Source organism: Elephantulus edwardii, unplaced genomic scaffold (assembly GCF_000299155.1).
Source record: "Elephantulus edwardii isolate Elephantulus edwardi_28Jun2011 unplaced genomic scaffold, EleEdw1.0 scaffold00088, whole genome shotgun sequence".
In the NCBI taxonomy this organism is placed as follows: domain Eukaryota; kingdom Metazoa; phylum Chordata; class Mammalia; order Macroscelidea; family Macroscelididae; genus Elephantulus; species Elephantulus edwardii.
In genome coordinates, this window is record NW_006399838.1 from 6,160,518 (window position 1) to 6,182,300 (window position 21,783).

The 21,783-nt window shown below is 41.5% G+C and overlaps 1 protein-coding gene across 3 annotated transcripts in view; it reads left to right on the top strand.

The window, feature by feature from the left end:
- PLD1 (phospholipase D1, phosphatidylcholine-specific) overlaps positions 1-21,783 on the top strand; it is a 158,193-nt gene that overhangs the window by 127,755 nt on the left and 8,655 nt on the right. For all 3 annotated transcript variants that reach the window (XM_006890352.1, XM_006890354.1, XM_006890353.1), the window contains 3 exons: positions 3,158-3,207; positions 12,929-13,063; positions 18,726-18,879. In XM_006890352.1, the coding sequence (XP_006890414.1) occupies positions 3,158-3,207; positions 12,929-13,063; positions 18,726-18,879 (339 nt within the window). The remainder of the gene's footprint in view (positions 1-3,157; positions 3,208-12,928; positions 13,064-18,725; positions 18,880-21,783) is intronic.

Genomic DNA, 21,783 nt, shown 5'->3' on the forward strand with positions numbered 1-21,783 from the left:
CTTTAGATTAAAATATTTAAAGTGATAGCTATTCTTTTTCATTGTTTTTGGTCAGACATTCTTCTATGTGGTATAGCACTGGTCTGTCGATGTGCTGTACAGAGGTAACTCGTGGTGGCTGTATGTTGAGCACTGTGACACTGATGTGTAAAATGCGATAATGGTTACCCATGGTGGACAGTGTTTGGTGGAGCTCCCTGATTAAAATAAGTTTGGAAGCAGGAGTGGCATCCACTTCGAAATAGCTTGCCTCTGGAAACCCTATGAACCTGGAGAAATGAAGAAAGTCATAGGGTCACTATGAGTTACCTACGACTCGATGGCATTTGACAACAACAATATATAATATATGCACACACATTTATGTTGTTATTTTTATGTGTCATTGAGTCACCTGCGACTCACAGCGAACAATGTACGCTCTGAAGCCTGCCCTGTCCTGAGCCAGTCTCATTGACTCTGATACATCTAGCCCCCACCCCATTGCCCCAATTACTGTCTATCAGTCCATCTCATCCAGGATCTTCCTCTCCTGCACTGACCCTCCACTCTTCCAAACATGATGTCCTTCTCCAAGGACTGGTCCCTCCTGGCCACATGCCTAGTAACAAGCTTGCAGCCTCATTTTTTTAATAAAGTCATAGCAAGTTCTAGAACTTTAAGAGATATTCTTTAAAGCATTTGATTTGTTTTCCCAGAACCACTTGTAGATTCTCATCTTTCTAATTAAGATTTCTTGGGGCTGGGTGGTTATCAGTGAAGACTTTACCCAGAGCTCCAGGGTATAAAGCAAATAGGGATCAAAGGAGGGGGCTTAGAGACCTTTCTTTGGACACCTCCCCAAAAGGCCCCCTAACGCCACTGTGCACAGGTAGCGAATCTCCCCTCAGTGCCGGGAATATGGATTTGTACATTTTAAAATATTCTATGTTATGCACCTCACTGACTTCTGAAACTTGTGTCTGTCTGCTTGCCAGGGTTTCAAGTGAAAATTTCTGTATCCTCTCAGGTAATTTGGCATCCTTCTCGTGTGCGTGGATCTTAACTGCTTTGGTCCCTGCACATGGATTAAAGATTTGCCTCTTTCTAGAGTTATCTGATTTCTACCATGACAACCAAAGCTTTTCAGTCATTAAAGTACTGACATAATGTTTCATTGGATTTTATCTGCTTCATTTGCCTTTCGAATATTATTTTTGGAATATTGTCAATTGTAATTATTTTCGGTGACTATTTTCTTGGGCTTGAACCAACTGAGTGAAATAACACGCTTGGCTTTTTTTCAGTAACCAAACCTATAACATTTTATTATGCAAAAACATCTCTATTTGCTGGCATCACCTTTAATAATATCAACATTTCCCAGGCAGCAGTGCATTTTTTAATTAATAGAACGAACAGATGGAGCATGGAATTTTTTGTTGTTATGTCGGTCTTTATAAATTCTTCCGCTGAATTCAGGGCTTTGAGAAAGGAAAGTCACTAAGTCTAATTATTGAGACTATGTTTTTTACTTTGAAAATGGGCTTTGCTGATTTTACAGATGTATCCCATATATAGAATCATTTCTTGAATTTCTTTTTTTTAATATTCTTTTTTATCATTTTTTTAAACTAGTTGTTGCTGTTTTGCTGGAGAATTTTGATTTTATTATTTTTTTGTGTGTGTGCCGTCAAATTGAATCTGACTGGTACAGGAGGAGATTGTCCCTCCTTCTCCAGCAGAGCATCTGGTGAATTTCTAAATTAAGCATTTGCACTTTGCATCTCCAGAGATAGTATTAATCAGAAGATATTCACCACTTTTGTTCTTAGGTGTCATTGAAGTGACTACAGCTCACAGCGACCCTATAAACAGCCGACCTGCACCTTACCCTGGGTTGCACCCTTCTCATGACTCATACGCTCGGGCCCCTTGTGACAGTTACTGTGTCAATAGATCTCTTGGGAGGTCTTCCTCTTTCTCTGACCCTCCACCGTTCCCAGCCTGCTGTCTTGTACTAAGAACTGGCCCCTTCTACCCACAAGCCCACAGTCACTGAGATGAAGCTCCATTGTCCTTGCCTCTGATCTCATCCTGGTGGCGCTTCCTCCAAAACAGACTTGCTTGTTCTTCCGGCAGTTCTTTCACTAAATATTCTGAGAGGAAAATTTCATTCAGAAGCCCTCTCTTCACCAATAGCTTCTTTTCCTGAAATCTGACATTAATTTTATAACTTTTCTTTTTCTCACTTTGCTGTAGTTGTTGTTATGTGCCATAGAGTTGCTTGCGAGTCATAGCGACCCTATGTACAAACAGCCCTAAACCCTGCTCTGTCCTGAGCCAATCTCACTGTCTCTGATAAACCCATCCCAATTACTCCAGTCACTGAATCAATCCATCCCATAGAGGGTCTTCTTCTCCTGTGCTGTCCCTCCACCCTCTCAAGCATGACATCCCTCTCCAAGGGCTAGTCCCTCCTTGCAACATGTCCAAAGTATGTCAGACGAAGCTTCAGAATCCTTGCCTCCAAGGAGCAGCCTGGCTTCACCCTCTCCCAGATGAATCTGTTCATTCTCTTAGCAGTCCATGGTATATTCAATACTCTTCTCCTTCACCACAGCTCAAAGTCATCAATTCTTCTTCTGTCCTCCCTAGTCATTGTCCAGCACCCTGACGCATAGCAAGTGATTGCAAAGACCATGACCTGGATCAAGCGCACCTTAAAACAACTAGTTCTTCCCATTAAAAACGATAAAAGTGATGCTCCAGTTTCTCATAGAATGAGAATGTGTCAGAGATGTGTCACATATGCCAGAGACAGTGGGGATGGCACAGGATAGGACAGGGTTCAGATCTGTTGTTCATAGGGTCACTCTGAGTTGTGCTCAAGTTGGAGACACCTTACAATAACAACCATCTCAGACGCACATGGATTCACTGGAGTTAGAATGATACTACAAGTAGCCTGGAGGGGGTGACTGTGCCTCTTCAAATCCACCAGAGGCTCCGTGGGAGGAATTTGAACAGTCACTTTCTGTAAAGATTTACAGTGTTGGGAACCAGATGGAGGGTCAGCAGGGGGTTGCTTTTGACTGGACAGCAGTGAGTTTCATTATCTGTAATTGAGACACACTATTCTGAAACTTTCCTCTTACTTTTCTTGAAATCATTTCAGAACCATGTGCAGAGGGGAACATTCCATCCTTGGGCAGTTGAAAGCAGAGCGTAAGTAACTTTGTTTGTTGTTTTGCCTCCATCATTATTTATTTTTTTTAAATACAAAATTAAAGAGTCAGAAATAATTAGTGTTTTCACACTGTGATTACTGCACTCTGCATAAGAAGTATTCCATCAAGCAGAGAAATTATTATGAAATTGCCCAGTTATGCAGATGAAGACACTACCCCCTTGGAGAAGCCTAAGTCAAGGAAAAGGAAGTGCTTTTATATTTTTCTACTTGTTTTTATTATTTACTCATCTGTGGACATGGTTTTGATAACGAGAGAAGTTTATAAGGTGCCTCACATAGACCGTCTATGTGTATTCTCCTCTCATCCTCCTCCAGCGTCGCGGAGAGTAGGCACTCCAAGTGTTATCTCTGCTTCACAGATAGAAACCAGTGCTGCAAGGTCAACCTGGCATTTGTGTCCCCACATCCATAGACAGACTTCTTAACTTTCTCACATACTTGCAATGGTTTCCAATGGTTACAGAAGAAGACCAATTATATACCTATTTTGTCACCAATAACACTTTGCTAACCTTTAAGAACATTGCCTTAAAGGTTGTGATTGTTCTGTGCTGTTGCATCAACTATGATTCATAGCGACTTTATGAACAATAGCTCTGAACCTTGGCCTATGCCATGCCGTCTTCATGATCTCTGACATTCTTGAACCCATTGTCACAGTCACTGTGTCAGTCTTAACTTGTGGAAGGTCTTCTTCTTTTTGCTGACCTTCCATATTTCCCAGCATGATGCTTTTTTCCAAGGATTGGCTCTCCCTGACATGTCCAAAGTATACGAGATGAACTTTCACCATCCTTGCTTCTAAGCAGAACCCTGGAGTTGTTGTTGTTGTCATGTGCCGTTGAGTCACCTGTGACTCATAGCGACCCCATGTACAACAGCCCTAAACCCTGCTCTATCCCTTGCTAACCTTATTGTCTCCACAACCTGCTCCAATTACCCCAGTCCCTGAATCAATCCACCTCATAGAGGGTCTTCCTCTCCTGCGCTGTCCCGCCACCCTCCCAAGCATAGAGTCCCCCTCCAAGGACTGGTCTATCCTTGCAACATGTCCAAAGTATGTCAGACGAAGCTTCAGAATCCTTGCCTCCAAGGAGCAGCCTGGCCTCACCCTCTCCAGGATGAACCTGTTTGTTCTCCTAGCAGTCCATGATATAGTCAATATTCTCCAACACCACAGCTCAAAGGCATTAATTCTCCTTCTATCATCCCTAGTCATTGTCCAGCTCTCTGATGCATAGCAAGTGACTGCAAAGACCATGGCCTGTATACAGCACACCTTAGTCTCCAGAGTGACACCATTGCTTTTCAGTACTTTGGAGAGGTCCCTAAACACAGACTTAATAATAATTTTTAAAACCACACAACTATCTTTAACTTTTGTAGGAAATCACCTTCAAAAACACTTGCTCAAATACCTTCTTAATGCCTCCTGCCATGTAACTCTTGGCTGCAATATAACATAACTGTGGGCTTACTTGTTTATATCTTTACGGACTGACCCTAAGCTCAGCACCTAGTACTGAGTAACTGCATGTGTAAAAGGAGTAGGTGTCACGGGTTTGGCTGAGCCTGACCACCATGTGCTCCATAAAGGGGAACTATCCCTACCCGTAATATCCACAGCAGCAAACAGACAACTGTTAGATCAGACATGCCAACCCCCCAACCTGCTCCTGTACCTGTTTGCAACAATGACTGGATTCAGTATTCATTGTTGACTCAAAAAGTTTACTCACAGTTGTGGTACCAAGAGGGGGTTTATTAGGGAAGTAAGTTGTAGAGTCGAGGAGGAAAAGATCACCCAGTGCAAGTCTAGGTTTTAGTCCAGTGGTGCCAAGGCACAATACCTCCTTTAGTCCAGGCTCCAGTTTCAGTTCAGCAGTCAGTTAGCTTTTACTTCTATCATTCGGCAAGATCTGCAAGACCTTTCAATGTGGCCTTTATCTCAGGGCTCCTCGGGTTACATTTTGCTATAGGTACTCCACAGCAGTGCCACGATCTCTCCACCACAATCACCAGGATCTTACCACCAGGGTCTCACTGTCACCATGGTTTCGCTCTCACCAGGGTCTCACTTTCTCTAGGCCTTCCTTCAGTCTCCTTCAAGTCTTGCTGCTCAGTGTGGGAAGCACTCTCTCTCTTATTCTAGTCTCTTTGCTGTTGATGATTTGCAAGACCATGTGTCTTAACTGCAGGCAAGGTAACCAGAGACCAGAAGGGGCTAACAGAATGGCTAGAAAATCCAACTTATATGCTAACATTGCTGTGTGTAATACTTTGTAATAAGTAAAACCAGTTTCACAGTTATTAAGCTAGACCAACATTTTTAATGAAATGGATAAAGTAATCTCCAACTTCATATGGAAAATAAAGAGACCCCAAATAACTAAGTATTATTGAAGAACACAGTTGAATGCCTCTTACTCTCTGATCCTAAAATTTACCATACATCGCTGGTAATCAAAACAGCCTGGTATACTCCTGGTTCAATAGAGACATAAACTAAAGGAACAGAAATGAGAATCCAGAAGTAAATCCATTCACATAGGAGCAACTGATCTACTACAGAGGATGAAAGTCTGTTCAGTGAATTAGAGCTGGTTCATTCAGCAAATGATGTCACCAAAACAGAATTTCCATATACAGAAAAATAAACCATATTTCACACAGTGCACAGAAACTAACTCAAAATGGACCAAAGACCTAAAAATTAAGACCAAAACTGTAAGATTACTGGAACAAGTCATAATTTCAAAACTAGGGGACCTAATTTTTTAAGTTCGTATACATTGTGTTTCACACTATTCTTAATCCACATTGTGTTTCATGCAATCATTACCATGGATTATGTTTTAAGAACCTAATTTTTAAATAAGTATCTGATCAAACAAAACTGAAATTGCATGAACAATAGAAGATGAACTAGGTAACCAGGACATCCTAAAAATTAAGCACTATACTTATCAAAATACTTTGCCAAAAGAGTCTAAAAATACCCTACGGAGTGAGGGCACATATACAGAAAATGTAAATAATGAGAAAGAAAAAGATGGGAAAAAAGGTCTAATTTATAAATAAATGAAAGGATAACTAGTAAAATTTGTATAAAGATCTAAGAGGGGAAGGTTTATTGCCTGTCTGACTGTCTTCTTGGGTAAAAGATCTCTTCATGTCCTCTACACTTTCAGCAAACAAAATTGTATCTGTAGAAAGTAAACTGTTGATGAGTTTTTCTCCAATTCTGATGCCATGTTCTTGCAGTCTATCTTCTCCAATTATTTGCCCAGGATAAAGATTGCTTAGGTATAGTGAAAAGATAGATCTCTGACACACACCTTTCTTGATCTTAAACAATGCAGTATCCCCTTGTCAATAATAATTTCTTGGGTTTTGTACGTGTGTATTTTGCATAAGCACTTACAAGGGGTTGTGAAATTCCCAGTTTTCCAGTGTTGTCAAATTATTATGACCCACAGTTAAATTCCCCCACATAGTGAATATAACAAAAGTAACATCTTTCTGATAAAACACAAATATTTTTACAATGTCAGAAGATCCATCTGACATCAACAATGATATCCCTAGTTCCATGGCCTCTTCTGAATCCAGCTTGAATTTCTTGTAGTTCTTTGTTGGTGTTCTCTTAGAGCATTTTTAAATAATCTTCAGCAAGGTTTTGCTTAAGTGTGATATTAATAATATTGTTCAGTAATTTCCAATCTCCACAGTCTGTTGTATAATCTTTTTGTTTGTTTGTTTTGAATGAGCAGAAATAAGAATCTTTTCCAGTCTGTTGTCCAGGCAGCTGTTTTCTGAATTTCTTGGTACAGAGGAGTGAGCATTTCCGGGTTGCATATGTTTGCCGTAATGCTTTGATTGGTACTCCGTCCAGTCCTGGAGCCTTACTTTATGCCATTATGTCCAGTATAGCCAGGACTGGAGACCAGGTATAATCAAATATACCATTGGTTGTTGATCGTATGCTACTTTCTGAAATAGTTCAGTGTCAGCCAATTCTTTGTGATACAATGACAGTGTGTTCTTCCCATCCTCTCTCGGTACTCCCTGCATCATTCAGTGTGTTGTCCTGTAGCGCCTTCAGAACTGCAAATGGAAACTTGAATTGTTTTCCTCAATTTCTTTGAGATTGAGAAATGCCAAACTTGATCTTCCTTTTCTAACTCCAGGTGATTGCACATTTCATTATAATACTTTGCTTTGTTTTCTTGAATTACCTTTTAAAATCTGTTCAGCTCACTTAGTTCATCATTTATTAGGACCTGCACTGCCAACCCAAAGTCATACAGTTTAAATCCACCAGATGCTTGGTGGGAGGTAGGCGATCGCCTCCTCTGTAATTACAACCCCTGAAAACCTGCTGGAGGGTCAGGTATGAGTGGATTCCGACTTAATGGCACATACAACAGCCTGGCAAAAAGAAAGTTTGAGATTCTCTTCTGACATTAATTTTGATCTTTTCTCTTTTCTGTCTTTTTCATTGTTGTTGTTATGTGCCATCAAGTTGCTTGTGACTCATAGCAACCCTATGTACAAGAGCCCTAAACCCTGCTCTATCCTGTGCCAACCTCACTGTCTCCAGTGTAGGTGTGCACCCACTCCCATGACCCCAGTAACTGAATCATTTCATCGAGAGTCTTCTCATGCAATGTCCCTCTCCAAGAACTGTTCCCTCCTTGCAACATGCCCAAAATATGTCAGAAAAAGCTTCAGAATCCTTGACTCCAAGGAGCAGCCTGGCTTCAACCTCTCCAGGACAAACCTGTTTGTTCTCTTAGCAGTCCATGTTATATCCAATACTCTTCTCCAACACCACAGCTCAAAGTCATCAGTTCTCTTTCTATCATCCCTAGTTACTCTCCATCTCTCCAATGCATAGCACACAAATGTGAAGACTATAGCCTGGATCAGGCGTGCCTTAGTCTCCAGCCTGACATCGTTGCTCTTCAGTACTTTGGAGAGGTCCCTGACAGCTGACTTTCCCAGTGAAATTCATCTCTTGATTTCCTGGCTGCTGGTACCAAGAGTGTTGACTGTGGAGCCAAGCAAACTAAAACTGTTAACTATCTCAACCTCTTCACCATCCAAACTGATGCTACCAATTGGTCCAGTTGTGAGAATCTTTTTCTTTTTCTTTACCTTTCACTTTTTTAATGTGCAGTATCTGCTGTCATTTCACAGCTCCTCTGGTCTTCGTCGTCAGTGTTCAGCACATCAACTCTATCCTGAAAATGGTTTTTAAATTCAGTTGAGATAAACTTAAGATCATATGTGGGATCTTGTGGACTTATTTTCATTTTCTTCAGCTTCTACTTTGAGGCGGCACATTTTCTCCCAGTTATATTTTGAGTGCTTTGCAACCTGAAGTCTCATGCTCCAACACTATATCAAACAATAATCTGCTACTGTGATGGAATTTTGGAGGGCCCATTTTTCAGAAGTCAGTCTTGTGTTTTAATCTATCCTGGCTTGGCTCTCCATTGAATCCTGTCTAGCATGGGTGAGCTTACTGTTAAATGAAATAGTGATGGCAAAATTTCTAGCATCACAGCAACATACAGTCCACCACAGTATGGTGAACTGACAGATGAGTGGTGGACGTAGTTGGATATGGATGCGTAAATGTTATAAAAGTGGGTACATATGTGAGTAAATGTACCTGCAAGAAGATTCAACTGTACTCATATATATAGTCACCCCATTTTCATTCATTGTGGTGAGGCTCCTAAGTGCCTGTTTTTTGGAAAGTAGGTTTCCAGTTCTTCAGAAAGTTAAACACTGAGGTACTTTGTAGCCAGCCACTCCACTCTTTGGTATATATGCAAGAGAAATATAAATGAAAGCCAAAGCTTGCATGTGACTAGTCAAAGCAATCTTATTCAGAGTAGCCAAAAAGTAGAAACAACCCGAATGTCCATTGACTGATGAATAAATAAATAAACGTGCAGTGTATACATGCAGTATTATTAGACCTGTATCTGTACAATAGATTATTATTCAGACACAAGAAAGGAATCATGTACTGATTTATTATATTTATAATATAGATTGACTTTAAACAAACATTGTGCTTAGTGCAGGGTTAGCACACATACGCATTGTCTGATTGCATTTACATGAAATGTTCAGAATGAATAATTCTATGGAGATAAAATAGATCAGGGTTGACTGGATGGAGGGTGTAATGTAAAGTGTGACTCCTAATATGTATGGGAGTTATTTTTGGTTTACAAAAATGAAATAGTGGTGATGGTTACACAGCTTTGTGAATATACCAAAGAACACTAAATTGTACACTTTAAAAGGTGAGCTTGTGTTCTGTTGACTTTAAGAAGGCTCACAGGGTTTAAGAAAAATAACAAATGAGTGTGCTACTACATATTTAAATCATATGCTATTTAAATATGCATCTGTTAAATTTGGTTGTTCAGCAATTTTTCACTGATGATATATTAAAAAAGAAAATAAAACAGCCCCAGAAATCATTAGGAACATCTTGATACCTAAGATGTGCACATGACCAATAACTGATGTTGCTGAAAGGCGTATCTAATTATAATGCAGAACAGAGATTTACCAGAGCACAATTCCTGACTATTTTTTAATGGCTTAAAATGAAGATGACAGTGAAGGAATAAGTCTGTGAAAGATAAATTGATAAAAGTGAATCAGAAAAATCATTCAGCACTGGCAGTTGGCTTGTGAAAATGCAAACGGGAGGTCATAAAAGAATAAAATGTCAAATCAAATCACATTCAGTTTCTCAGCACAAAAATGGCCTGGACTTTATTACAAAGCATTTCCTCTGACTCTGGGTCCTTGTCCTGCCTTGGCCTATTCAAGGGGGAAAATTGGATTTTAACACAAGAAGTAATTTCACAGTGAAAGCTCTCTTATGAAAAGATGTCAGAGTACCCTGGGTAGAAGTCAAAATCAGGCATCTCAGTAGGGGAAAATGTTCATAACAGATTAATGACATCAACATCCCTTTCTGAGGGACAATGTTGTATTGTTGATACTGTTTTTGTTAAGGTGTGCTGGGTTGTAAATGCTTTTTACCAGCTAATCTCTAATTGGATAGAGAACTTCAGTAATGATACTGCCTCAGTTATTTAGAAATACCCAAATGGAATATGCTAAAATACTGGAAAGAAAATCCCCAGTGATTTGTGCATCATTGTTAGATATTTCAATCCTCAAGGATTTTGTTTAAAGTCTTTTTATTTTTTTAATAATTTCATGACTTATAGCAGTTTAGCAGCCAATATAGTTTAATTTGATACGAGAAACGAAGATATTCGTTGATGATTAGAAACACACATATATCGAGTGCAGCCTTGAAAAGATGAGGAGGAAGACCCCAGATGAAGTGGATTAACATAGTGACTGGGGCAATAGGAGTGGTTATGTCGGAATTACTGAGACTGGCTCAGGACAGGGAAGAGTTTAGAGCTGCTGTACGTAGGGTCACTATGGGTCGCAGGTGACTTGATGGCACAGGACAACAATAACAACAACTACTCATATTGCTATTAAAAAATAAACTTGATCATTTAAGTTTAATATTTGTTTATAAGGTTTTTATTTTGTTGGGTTTCTTTCCCCCGTCTTCAACCTAAGAGTATGTGTTAAAAAGGGGGCTTTGGTGGCCTAGTGGGTAAATAGCTTTACTGACAACCCAGAGGCAAGTGGTTCGAATACACCATATTCTCTCCCCAGGAGAAAGATGACCATTTCCTCCTATGCAATTTACAGCCTCTGAAAACCTAATAGTGGGTCAGCTATGAGTCAGTTCCACCTGGATGGCAACGAGCATGCTAGCAATAAATGTGAACTTCAGTGTAACTATTAGAATATTTCATGTTCTCTGGGAAAAAATAAAAAAGGTCTTTTTCTATTAGAATGTAGGATGGTTTCTTTCCACTTCATTTATTCTTTGTATCAGATACTACTTATCCAGGACAGCTCCTTTGTGGGGCAGGGACGCTAACATGTGTGGCTGACGCTGTCCTGGCAGGGTGATTATTACTGCTCCATTGCTATGGAAGGTGTGTCTACCTGTTACAGGAAGAGAGACCAGCCTGGCAAATGCAAGCCTAGTACCCCCCCTTTATCTGATGAAAACTCTCCAAAGTGAAATGTAGGGAAGATCCGTTCATTTCCTTATTCTAATTACAGAGGAAGAGTTTTACATTTCCAGTGCTTGTACTTAATTCAAGTCTGTAAATTTTTAAACTGCTGCTTTGGGTGGATTAAGCTACAAAATGCAAATGCGTCCAATTTGCCTTCTCTCGTATCTTGCACTGAATTTCAGTGGCAGCATGTCTCAGTGAAGACAGAGTCAAAGGCTACACAGAAGTCTTCGGTTCTTCACTGGGACTTGGCTGCAATCCTTCTTCTTCTGTGCAGTTATCTGCCGGATCACGCAGATAAAAGGTTCATATTTGAATTTGCTTAGTGAATGAAGGCTTTAAGAGAGCGTTCAGGAATAAAAAATTGGGTGACCTCGTGGTAGGGAGCCAACCCAAAGGCAGGTGATCCCAACCCACCAGCTGCTCTGTGGGAGAAACACAGACAGTCTTTCCTGCGATCTTCCATGGCCTCCAACACCCTGGAGGGTCAGCTGTGAGGCAGCTCATCTTGACAAAACAGCAACAACATCCAGATTACCAACAGAAAACCCATCATACAGCAAAAGGAGATGAGAGGAGAATTCTGAAAGGAAAAAAAATTATCAAATTAATACTTTTTTATTGTGGCTTGAGTAGAAATTTACAAAATATTTTGGTTTACCATTCCATCATTCATACACTGTTTAATGGCTGTGATCTCAATATCCCCCTTTTGACGACACCCTTCTCTCTCTGAGGCTTCCCTTCCTTTGGTGGTGCTGTGCTGATCCCTTCTCCCATCTCAATAAGTGTCTGTTATCTATTTACCTCATTTTTCTCCACTTGTCACTCTCCTCTCACCCCCATAACCATCAAAAGGTGTTTCTTTCTTTTGGATAAACCCTCCCTTAGCTTTTTCTAATAGTAGAATCATATAAGACTTGGTCTTCTGTGGCTTACACTCTATTCTCCAGAGTCTATTCTGAGATTTGTACACCAATGTTCATAGCAGCGTTATTCACCATCGCAAGAACATGGAAACAGCCCAAATGTCCAACCACAAACGAATGGATTGAGAAATTATGGTACATTCACAGAATAGAATAGTATGCAGCACGCAGGAGTAATGAGTTTGTAAATGATTATCTAACTTGGGAGGAACTAGAGAACATTATGCTGAGTGAGCTAACTCAGTCCCACAAGGATAAATATTGTATTGAACCGTTATTGTAGGATGAGTATAAGGACCCAGGAGGGGTGGGAGAGGCTGGAAGCAGAGGGATGAGGATGTGCAGGGGGCGGGGGGATTAAACATGGAGTTTGTACAATTTGATGGGTGTGAGGTGAGGGATATTGAAAGAATTTGTTCTTAAGAACAATGTATTCAAATTTTGTAAATAAACTAGTAGAAAATTTTTAAAAATATTGGATCTGAAAAAAAAGAATATGTGTTCTCCATAAAGAAAGAAAAGAAATGTATTTGTTTGACTGAGCAATAATACTTTCTGTGCCTTGACTGACTGCGGTCGTATTAATTTGAGCATCCTTTTTTGTTCACTTCCAGTTGGTAATCAGTGGATAAATTACATATCGTTCTGTGGCCTTCGAACACACGCAGAACTCGAAGGGAACCTGGTCACCGAGCTCATCTACGTCCACAGCAAGTTGTTAATTGCTGATGACAACACCGTCATTATTGGTAAGTGCGTTGGCTGAAGTTTTGTCCTATGTCAAAAACTTTCTTATTATTCTCAAGCTCCCTTTGCAGGTGAGAGGAGCAAAAATACAGTCTCGAAAACATTTCCAAAGCAATCGTTGGCTCATATCCTTTCAAGCCCCTAATTTTATTTAGGAAAAAACAGACAAAGAGTTATTAAACTGCCTCTGTGCCTGTTATGATACCCAAAGGCAACCGTTTAACCCAGCAGCCCAACAATCTGCCCGCTTTCTTACTGCCCACTATTTTTATTTTTAATGAAAATATCTAGATTTTAGGGAATTAAACAACAGGATGTGCATCACAAATGAATTATTGGTATGTATAAACAGAGCCATTGCCACAGACCTGAAATAACGCAAGAGCCAAAATCAGGAGGATATTAAAACGGCTTCTACGTTTCCCAAGTTTTGTTTCCTGGTGTCTATAAATGTAGAGTCACTGGGAGTTGGAGCTAACTCATGATGATGACGATGATGGTGATATTTTTGGGGTGTAAAGCTAGCCAACTCTGCTGAAGTGTGTGTATGGACAGGTAGGAACTGGATGATAACAATGTGATATAACACAGTCTTTTCTTGTCAAGGACACACAGTAAATTTCTCCAACATCCGATCCCCATAAGCAGACTCTAAAGAGTTATTTAAGCATTACTTTCTAGCGTTGAAATCTGTGGGGGAATTCTTTGGCTATGAGTTGTACTTGGCTCCATGGCACCTAATGAAAGCAGCAACAATCTGTACGGAGTTGTGCTGCCAACTCAAGGCTGTTCCTCTCTGGTGGTTCAAATCTACCAGCAGCTCCTTGGAAGAAAGACAGACAGTCTCCTTCTGTTCCACTGAACGCCTCAGAAACGAACAGAGGGTCCCGTGTGTGTAAATTTCAACTCAATGGCATGGAGTAAAATGTGCATTCTACCCCAATCAGATCGACTAGACAAGAAGGAAGTCTTATCAGTTCATTCTCTGCCTTCCAGTACTGTATTAGGCTAACACCAAAAGTCTAGCATGAGAAACAAAATGAAACTAACCATGAATCATAAATTCATCAGTTGGCTGAGGTAGAAGGATTTTTAGCAATATGATGGGAATTGAGAATTCTGTTCATTTGTTTAAAATAAAGTGATAACTCAGTTATAATAAAGTATTTCCATGTTCTTCCAGAAACTAAATGTCCTGGAATATTTTGGAAGTTTCTTTGGCAATAAATATTCCTTTTCTATCTCTTTTCCCCACTTGGAGGTAGGGAGGGGACGCAAATTCATAATGGGAAGAATGATGCTATCTTATCTGCAACATGATTTGAAAAAAAGGGAGTCATTCTGAAACTTGTGCCAAAAATAGATAGACCACAGTCATGAGATAAATATTTTTAGTATATACACAGGGAAATTAAGAAAAATGCCTAGTGTCATTGACCTCTTGTCTCTATAAGGAATGAGGCTTTTAAGGAGTTTACACACTTTTTTAAAAAAAAAAATAGGTTCTTTTACTTCCTTGAAGTTTAGTCTGCCTTATATTCTTCAGAAGCCAAGCCCGAGAATATTTTATATTCATTTTGACCTTGACAAAAGAAATGGAAAAGTATTGTTGACTGAAACAGAACAAAGCCAAAAGCCAAGTCGAATTCATTTGATCCCTTTAGCAAGATCTCCAAACTCTTGAAGTGAAAATTGATGGATTTTTTTATTTATTTTCTTTTAAAGGTCATTTTGACCTCCAGCCAGCTTTACATAAAAATGTAAATGCAAAGTAGCTTTCAGTAATAAAGCTAACAGTAGACTATGTTTGGTGAGTTTTAAGAAATGGAATTATTTTCTAGAACAGTCTGCAAACCCCCATGGGCTACTTTTTGTTTTTTCAGGCAGTGATTGATCCATTTTGCATACAATTCTGATTCTCGCTCTGCAAAGTGTAACCCTGGCCTGATGGGAGGGCCAAAAGGTCAAATTCCTGGTCCTCGTTTAGAAATTTCGAGGCTGCTTGTTTTTTCCCCCTGCTTCCCCACAAGCAGTGTCATTTAGTTTAAACAACAGATTTCACCCACAGAAAAATCCCAAGATGTTTTTGTTATTATTTTCGTGGAAACACTATGAGTAAGTACGTTTGTTATTGCCCTAATCCTGTTTGAATCTCTAACACGGAGGAAAATGTTTAAAATTCTAATTCATCAGTCTGAGAAGTGAGGTTAGGAATATTTTACAGGTTAAGCAGGTACTTATAGGTGTTAATTAAGGTATTAAATGCTTAATTTAAAGGAGTTTAAAGAAAAAACTTGTCGTTATATTTCCTAAGATGACACACTTATACTGAAATAACTGAATAATTGACTTAAAAATTAGTTCTTGTTTATCTTTGTTTTGCCTCACAAGAAACACATATTTTCTCACGTTAAAGATTCCTTTTGTATAGAACAACAGTCATTATCTTTTGCCCAGGATAGCGTGGCACAGCATGAAATCAGTAGCTAAATCCAGTTTTTTCTAATCCGTTTTAGCCAAACTAATTTTTATTTGTGTTCCTAAATAAAACAATCCACAATCTGATCATATAAAAAAAAAAAATCCATTGCTGTCAGCTTGATTCCAGTTCATAGAGATCCTACAGGTTAGAGAGGAAGTCTGGTAGGTAAGGTAAGGAGCTGTGCTGCCGGCACAAAGGTATGTGGTTCAAATCCACCAGCTGCTCTTGAGAAGAAAAATGAACACTGTCCTCACTTGCGATTTACTGCCTCTGAAAGCCCACAGGAGGGCCAGCGATGGGTGCATTCTAACTCACTGGCACACAACAATAAATGAAACGAAGGCTAGCCTTTAATAAGCTTTGATGGCATCGTCCATAGGGAGGTGCACTGTGAACCCAAACGCCACACTTTCCTGGTGGTTCAAACCCATCCATAACTCTGAGGGAGAAAGATGGACAGTCTGCTTCTGTGTGATTTACAGCCTCCCAAAAACCTGACAGAGAGTCGGCTGCAATTTCACTCTGGCTCAAAGACAATTAGCATTTTAATTCACTGTGAAGCACAAGAAACCAAAATCCTTGTCATTTAGTCATTTCCACCTTACAGCTACTCCGTAGTATACCATAGAATTTCCCAGCAAGCTTCCAAGACGGGATATCATTACAGAAACAGATGCCACACCTTTTGTGCTGCAATCTCAAAGGAATGTGGTTCAAACGCACCAGCTGACCCACAGGCAACCTCTTCCCAAAGATGGGCAATCTCTTCCTATTTACCATTAATCCATCTTAATGTAAGTCTCTTCTTGAAAAGGCAGCTTTTCATAAGAAAAAAGAAAAAAAATCCTACCAGTTGGGCTAATGGTAGAGTTGATACTGCCGTTCACCTCCTGCTGTTGCTGTCACAGAGGCAGCCAGGGCTTCTGGTCAGCCTGGCCCAATTGCCCCGTGCCTTCAGAAACACAAGAAGGTTGAACTACAATGAGAACAACACTAAAGAGTTCCCTAGGCCCTTTCTCTCGGTTGTAGGACACCTCAAGGATTCAGAAGTGTGACTCCACGGTGATTAATACAGAAGCAGCGTGGGGTTTCTGAAACACAGCGGAGGACTGCAGAAAACACAGGTTGAGCTAATTCAAATATGTGTCCTTCACATGTGAAAGTCAACATTCTCAGCTCACTGGATTTAAAAATAGAAGGGAGCGAGGTTGGACCAGAAGCTGTTGGCATGCCGCATGAGTGGGACACGGGAATGGAAAGCCCAAAGCCTCAGTGATGGTCTGCACGTGAGATGGGACTCCATTGGGACAATTCCTATGGATTTTGGCATTTATACTCCTTTACTGTGGGCTAAAGCCTGCGGAGTCTGATTCTTTAGTCTAAAAGCAAAGCCACTTTCTGCTTTGAGCTTAATTTTGTTGTTGGGTTGTGTGGGTTTTTTCCCCCTTAAGTGATTGATCTATCAGTTAGACTCTTTTGGAACATAAGAGAAAGTTGGAAGTAAGCTAAATACTGTTGTTCTTCTTTTCGTTGTCATTGTGTACCATAGAGTTGGAACCAACCCAAAGTTGACCCTCCAGTGGGTTTTCATAGGCAGTTAATCCCATGAGAGGAGATTGCCATCCTTCTCCCGTGGAACACCTGGTGGCCTCAAACCATGAGCCTTCCGGATTACACAGTAGCTTTTTTGCCACTAGGCTACCAGAGCTCCCATGCTAATTACTAGGGGAAATATGTTATCTGGCATTAACAGAGGGGAAGGAAGTTCTAGTCCCGTGGCTTAATGACTCAAGAATCCTTTTGACTTTTTTTTGGTTTATCTGCCTTTACCTCAACAAAAACCAACAGACACATACAAACAACAACAATATGTTAAATTCTATTATTCATAGCGATCTTATGGGACAAAGGGGATGTGTTCATATTGTTTCCTGAGCTGTAAACCTTGTTGAAAGTGGTCTTATCTTTGTCCCATAGAACAGCTGTTGGGTTCAGTCAGCAGTCAAGCAAGCCATCAACCTCTGTGTCACCAGAGCTCTGTCGTGGCTGCAAACGTCAGCAGAAGCTCCTCAAGTTAAAGTATCCGTGTGTCATAACAGACCACTTGACCTCCCTGTGTCCATTTCAAAGGAGAAAAATATTTTCAGAAACCCCTGACAGACCTTCTTTCCTTCACCGACTGGATTCACGTGTTACACGACTATCCCTAAACCAGCTGACAAAAGGAATGAGTTAACTCAAGATCATCTCACACGAGAGAGCTCTGGTAGCCTAGTGGGGAAAGAGCTGTCCTGCCAACCTGAAGGCAGACAGTTCTAATCCACTGCTGCAGAGGGCAGTCTTCTGCACTGCCATCCTGAAGGCACGTGGTTCAAGGCCACCAGCCTCTCTGAGGGAGAAGGATGGGCATTCTCCATCTGTGTGATTAACTGCCTCTGAAAACCCACTGGAGGGTCAGCTATGGGTCTGTTCTGACTCTGCCATCCACAACAACAAAGTTCATCACTGGGTGAAGGAGGACCACATTTCCCTAAAACCCACCTCCTCTTGATAACAATCAAACCCCAACCCAAAGCTGTTGCCTGGGTACAACTTACAACACCCCTTCAGAACAGTGGAACTGTCCTGTAGACATTCCTGGACTGTAAATCTTCATGATAGAAGAATCCTTTCTCTTTCTTCTGTAGAGCTACTGGTAGATTTGAACTCCTGACTTTGTGGTTAACAGCCAAAGTCTTTCTCTATGCTGCCATCAGGAATTCTCTTGACTACGGGAACAAAACCAAGGTTCCTTAGGAGACAGAATGGAAGGGGAAGGACAGGGTTTGCCTTGATGGGAAGATGTTTACTGTTGTTGTGTGCTGTGGAGTTGCCTGCGACTCTGACTCTTATTGTTGTGTGTACCATTGAGTTGGAACCAACTCATAGCTGACCCTCCAGCAGACTCCAGGAGGCAGATAATCGTGAGGGAGGTGATCCAAACCGCATGCCTTCAGGATTGCAACACAGCTTCTTAGGACTAGGCTGACTCACAGACACTGTTAAACATATTGAAACCCGCCTGTTCCGGCTCTGTCCAGGCAAGCTCTGCTTTGCTCAGCTCCTCACGGAGGCACTGGGGCAGGCCCTCTGGGTAAGGTCCTTCCTCACTTCGGCTGATTCTCTGCTGCCTCTCTTTGCAGGCTCTGCCAATATCAATGACCGCAGCATGCTGGGAAAGCGTGACAGCGAAATGGCCATCATTGTCCAGGATACAGAAACGGTTCCTTCGGTGATGGATGGAGAGGAGTATCGAGCTGGCCGCTTCGCCCGAGGACTTCGGCTACAGTGCTTTAGGTCAGCCTTCCAGAGCTGTCTTACATGTTGTTGTTGTTGTTGTTGTTAGGTGCTGTCGAGTCACCTGCAACTCATAGCAACCCTATGCATGATAGATCTGAACTCTGTCCTGTCCTGAGCCAATCTCACTGTCTCCAGAAAACTTCTATTATTACCCCAGTCACTGTGTCAATCCATCTCATCCTGGGTCTTCCTCTCTTGCACTGTCCTCTACCCTTCCAAGCAGGATTTCCTTCTCCAGTGACTGGTCCCTCCTGGCCACAAGCCCAAAGCATGTGAGAGGAAGTCTCAAACTCCTTACCTTCAGAGAGCAACTTGGCTTCACCCTCTCCAGGAAACACCTGTTTGTCCTTTTGGCAGTCCATGGTATGTTCACTACTCTTCTCCAGCACCACAGTTCAAGTCAGCAAGTCTTCCATCATCCTTATTCATTGTCCAGCTCTCTGATGCATAGCAAATAACTGTGAAGACCATGGCCTGGATCAGGTGCACCTTAGTCTCTACACTGACATCTGTGCACTTAAGCACTCTGAAGAGGACCCTCACAGCAGGCTTTTCTAATCCAATCTAACTTTTGATTTCCTGGCTGGTGCCACGAGTATTGATTATGGACCCAAGCAAGCTGAAATTGTTAACCATCTCGATCTCTTCTCCATCTATCATGGTGTTGCCAATTGGCTCAGTAGTGGGAATCTTTGTTTTCTTGACATTGAGCTTCAATCCATTTTGAAGACTGCATTCCTTGACTTTCTGCAGCAGATGCTTCAGGTCCTCCTCAGTTTCAGTGAGCAAGGTTGTGTCATTTGCATAAAGCAAGTTGTTGAGGAGTCTTCCTCCAGTTCTGATTCCACATTCCTTCTCATAAAGACCAGCCTACCCTTTCTTACATAGTTGCACAAATAGGCCGTGGGTCCCTAAATTGTTCTTGGTCTAAAACAGCATTTCCCACAATATATTATGTGTACTACCAGTAGTAGGGAGCATTAGTGGTTTATTGGTAAGGAATTTTGCTGCCAATGGTAGGGTGCTCTGTTCTAATCCACTAGTTGCTCTGCGCAAGAGGGTCAGTCTTGTGCAATTTACAGCCTCTGTAAACCCACTGGATGATCAGCTTTGGGTCAGTTCAGGTTCAACAGCACACAACAATCACTACTAGTAGCGTGTAAAGTTATTTTTTTTTGTAGTATGCCAACATTTAAAAATTTTAATAATTCTTATTGTTTGAATGTTTATTAATTTTCTTTTATTGTGAGGAACCAGCCCATAGCTAAGCCTACAGGTATAAATCACATGGAAGGAGGTTGCCTGTCTTTCTCTGTCAGAGTTACTGGGGGATTTGTACTATGAGAGTGGAAATGCCTTTGGATTAGCGCTACTCCCTATGAATAACACGCCTCCGGAAACTCTATGAGCTTGGATAAATGTCGATGTTTGTAGAGGCTTCAGGCCTTTTGTTCGTAGGGTCGCTATGAGTCGTGCTCGACTGGAAGGCAATCAACAACAAACAACAACAACCCCCTGTGAACTATGCCACCAGCGCCCCCTCCGTGTGTGTTACTAAAAGACTTAAGCTCGTTTCTGTTGAGTGATTACTGATTCCTAGCTGACTCTCCGGTGCTTTTCAGAGGCTACAGATTTTGAGGAAGGAGATTACCCATAATCCTCCCACAGAGCAGCTGGAGGATTCCGACTTGTCTGTCTGTGCGTCTGCAATGCAACTCCTTCCCCTGGAGAGCACCAGAGCACCCTAACGAAGTAAAGAGAAGGAGGGGGAAACCCTTCCTAGAACAAAACAGAACTCAGTCCCAGTGTCATCAAGACAGAACCAACTCCTAGCTCACCCTCCTCCAGTGAGTCCTCGGGGGCTGTAAACTACACAGGACGAGCCTGCCTGTCATTCGCCATGGAGCAGCCGGTGGATTGGAATCCCTAGCCTTTGGGCTGGCACGGCAACTCCTTATCCACTAGGGCCTATTTTAAATTCATTAACTGATTTAGGACTGGGCCAGGTCAAAGCATCTAGCGTCTATTTACATTGTTGAAACATTGAAATTCCTCGGTCATGCAAAGATATGATTAAAAACCAGCCAGACAACCAGTGACTACAGGTGTCAAAGGTATGTGAGAGCCCTCAGGTCCTCGGGTTGAAGGGTGCTCCATACACAGAAGGGTCCTCATCTTCTCTAAGACGACACAAACATTAAAAATAAAAGTGTGGTCAAGCGTAAGAAATCCTGCAAGAGGAGGCAAGCCAGTCCTGTATTCAATGACGTTTCACTGAGCACTTTCACGGGCCACTTGCCCCAACAACCCCCAGCCTCACGACGTCCATTGCCCAAAGCACCGAGCCCTCTGGAACCCAATTCTGAGCACGCACGACCTCCCTCTGCTTCCTACGCTAGAGTGGTTCTTACCTCACCTACAGAGGCTCATAACATCACCTCCTCTAGCCCTTCTCCTTGTTCCCTGGATAAACACCGTGATTCTGGACCTGTGTTTCCCATCCTGTGGTTTCACCAGGCCCTCATCAGGGAGATGTAAATCTCTCACCAGCATGGGGGATGGTGTTTTAGGATTCTAGGGGTGTTTGGGGAAGGGTGCTGTACGTAAAAGCGCCACAGCACTGTCATCCTTCGCGTGTTAATGCTCAGACAGATTTGGAAAAGTGCTGAGAGCCACCTAGTAGGTACTTCATGCCCTGCAGAGGCAGGTGGACATCTTCATACTAGCCATTCCGGCTGGGAATTTTGAGAGACCAGATACTCTTCTGATTCACAGTTCCTGCAGCTCTGCTCACGGTGCTCTGTAGAGCCAGCCCTTGGAATCTGATTGTCAGTATCTTCTACCAATAGATCATGCATTTATATAGTGCTCTTTTTTCTTTAAAGAATATATATACCTATA